Source organism: Buceros rhinoceros, unplaced genomic scaffold, assembly GCF_000710305.1.
Source record: "Buceros rhinoceros silvestris isolate BGI_N320 unplaced genomic scaffold, ASM71030v1 scaffold12316, whole genome shotgun sequence".
NCBI classification, from domain to species: domain Eukaryota; kingdom Metazoa; phylum Chordata; class Aves; order Bucerotiformes; family Bucerotidae; genus Buceros; species Buceros rhinoceros.
The window spans coordinates 604-2896 of NW_010415826.1; the positions used below are offsets into that span (position 1 = coordinate 604).

Sequence of the window (2293 nt, forward strand, 5' to 3'; positions counted from 1 at the left end):
ACAGCTAGGCGTCACAGATCGGAGCAGCCCCGGAGCCCGGGTGACACAGAGTATCCTGATCCTTTCCTTACCTTCGATCCCGCTTTTCTCCAGCGGTGCTGGTGCTGTCCCAAGGAGAACGGAGTCAGCGGTGCAGGAGCACCCTCACCCTCTTCTGCCCCGGAGAAGGTGCTGCGAATAACCCCCTTTGCTGAACGCCGTGAACAGTGTGTGACTGGCGCCACTGGTCCTTCTCTCATCACACCAGGGTGGAGATGGAGATGCCCCGTGCACAGCCCGCAGATGGGGAAAGGAGAAACAAAAGCCTCAGAAGACATTTATTTCTTAATTAGAAAGATTTAATTTCTGCAGATTAACTTACTTATTACAATCATTAATCATCCTTTCCAGTGTCCTGCCAGAGCAGAGCTCAGCAGGATCAGGGAGCACCACCCTCCCTTGCCAGGGCGGGATGGGAGCACCTCACCAAGGAGCCAGTGGCTTCCCGGAGATCTCATCACACCAGGGTGGAGATGGAGATGCCCCGTGCACAGCCCGCAGATGGGGAAAGGAGAAACAAAAGCCTCAGAAGACATTTATTTCTTAATTAGAAAGATTTAATTTCTGCAGATTAACTTACTTATTACAATCATTAATCATCCTTTCCAGTGTCCTGCCAGAGCAGAGCTCAGCAGGATCAGGGAGCACCACCCTCCCTTGCCAGGGCGGGATGGGAGCACCTCACCAAGGAGCTGGTGTCTTCCAGGAGAGCCTCCCAGCAGAGAGCATCCTCCTGCTCCAGCGTCACTGGGAGAGCCAGGAATGGCCTTGTCAAAGTGACCCCTGCTGTCACCGCTGGACAGGGTGGATGGAGAAAGGGAGGTGTGACCGCCTCTCCTTTCGAGGAGCTCTGGCCATGAATCCCCAGGGGGGTGCAGGCCCATCGCGGTGATCAATGCCACACCTGACTCCAGTGCTCGCAGTGTCCAGCAGCTCCAGGGATCCCCTTGCTGGTCACAGGCAATTCCCCACTTGGCTCCCAGCCCCTCCAGAGCCCTCCAGGACACAATCAGCTCCCAGCTGAGCCAGGAGATCCACTTCTCACGTAAGGTGCTGTGATCCAGCAGCCAGAAACCAGTTGCACTGGGACAGCAGGACACTTGCCAGCAGCAAAGCTGGGCCGTGCGGGTTGGTAGCTCGGTTGGCTTTTCTCTTCCAGCACTGTGTGACTTCTCTGGTGAGGAATCTGTCCCCTGCCCAGGTCCAAGCCCACAGACTCCTGTCCTACTCCATTGCCTTGTCTGTAGGATCATCCTTCTCTGCTGGGGTGGTGGATCTGAGCACGCACTGTGGACTCAGTAAAACCAGATGTCCCTCGCTCGGGTTCCCCTTTCGGTGGGACGTACAGGATGAGGGTTGTTCCAGGCCTGGTTTCTGGGTCACTTCCACCTACTACAAGCACCACATCCCTCCCCACCAGGGCCAGAGAGGTTCAGCAAGGACCTCTCTCAGCAGCTGGGCCGCAGGCTGTGCTGGAGACCCTGGACAGCCCAGCCCTACCCGAACCCTTCAGCTCGCCATAGGGCCAGGAGTTACCGATAACCTAAAACGTGTTTCACCCCTAATCCTAAACACAAATGAACTTTGGGGGATCACTTTGTACCAGTGAGGTGCCTCCTGTAGCAGATAGCAGGTCTCTTCTGCTCTGCAGCGACCCTGTACCCAGGGCTCAGTGTGGGAGGACACCCGTCTGGTGCTGCCGGTGCCCTGGGTGGAGGGGGCTGTGTGCCAGCCATGTCACACGGTGGAGGCTGCGCCCCAGCAGCAGCGACGCAGGGACCTGGCACCAGACGCTCAGGAATAAGGATATTTCAGAGCGTTTTTTTCCTCTGGGCAGGTCCAGCCCAGGAGCAGGAGTGATAGAGCAGTTCCAGTGGGCATCTGGCGTCCCACCAGTGTCAACCCACCACAGCAACACAGCTCCAAGGGTTGAATACATGTCTATCTTTATTAAATCATCTTACACAGACACGTGGATTCTTCAAAGCGCCACCACCTCAATCTATGTTCTCCAGACCCTGAAAAGGAAAAAGTTACAGCTCTATCTGCATCATTCACAGACCTGCAAGAGGACATAGCTGAAAACACAGGTTTTCAATCTAGGTTTAAGAACCCAGGCCCCAATTTAAAAAAAAAAAAAGTATGTAAAATGCCCATCCCCACAGGCAGGCCAGCTGCAGGCAGCGAGTGAGCTCCTACAGCCCCACGAGAAACCCAGGCGCTCCCCAGAGTCTGCGGGATCCCCCAGCCCAGG

At 55.7% G+C, this 2293-nt stretch overlaps 1 protein-coding gene across 1 annotated transcript in view; it reads right to left on the reverse strand.

Annotated features, from left to right (window-relative positions):
• Positions 1 to 71: 71 nt before the first annotated feature.
• The window catches only part of NDUFA1 (NADH dehydrogenase (ubiquinone) 1 alpha subcomplex, 1, 7.5kDa), a gene marked incomplete at both ends in the record, with an annotated part of 2769 nt that continues 547 nt past the window's right edge, over positions 72 to 2293 (reverse strand). The window contains one exon of the mRNA XM_010137556.1: positions 72 to 104. Within this exon, the coding sequence (XP_010135858.1) occupies positions 72 to 104 (33 nt within the window). The remainder of the gene's footprint in view (positions 105 to 2293) is intronic.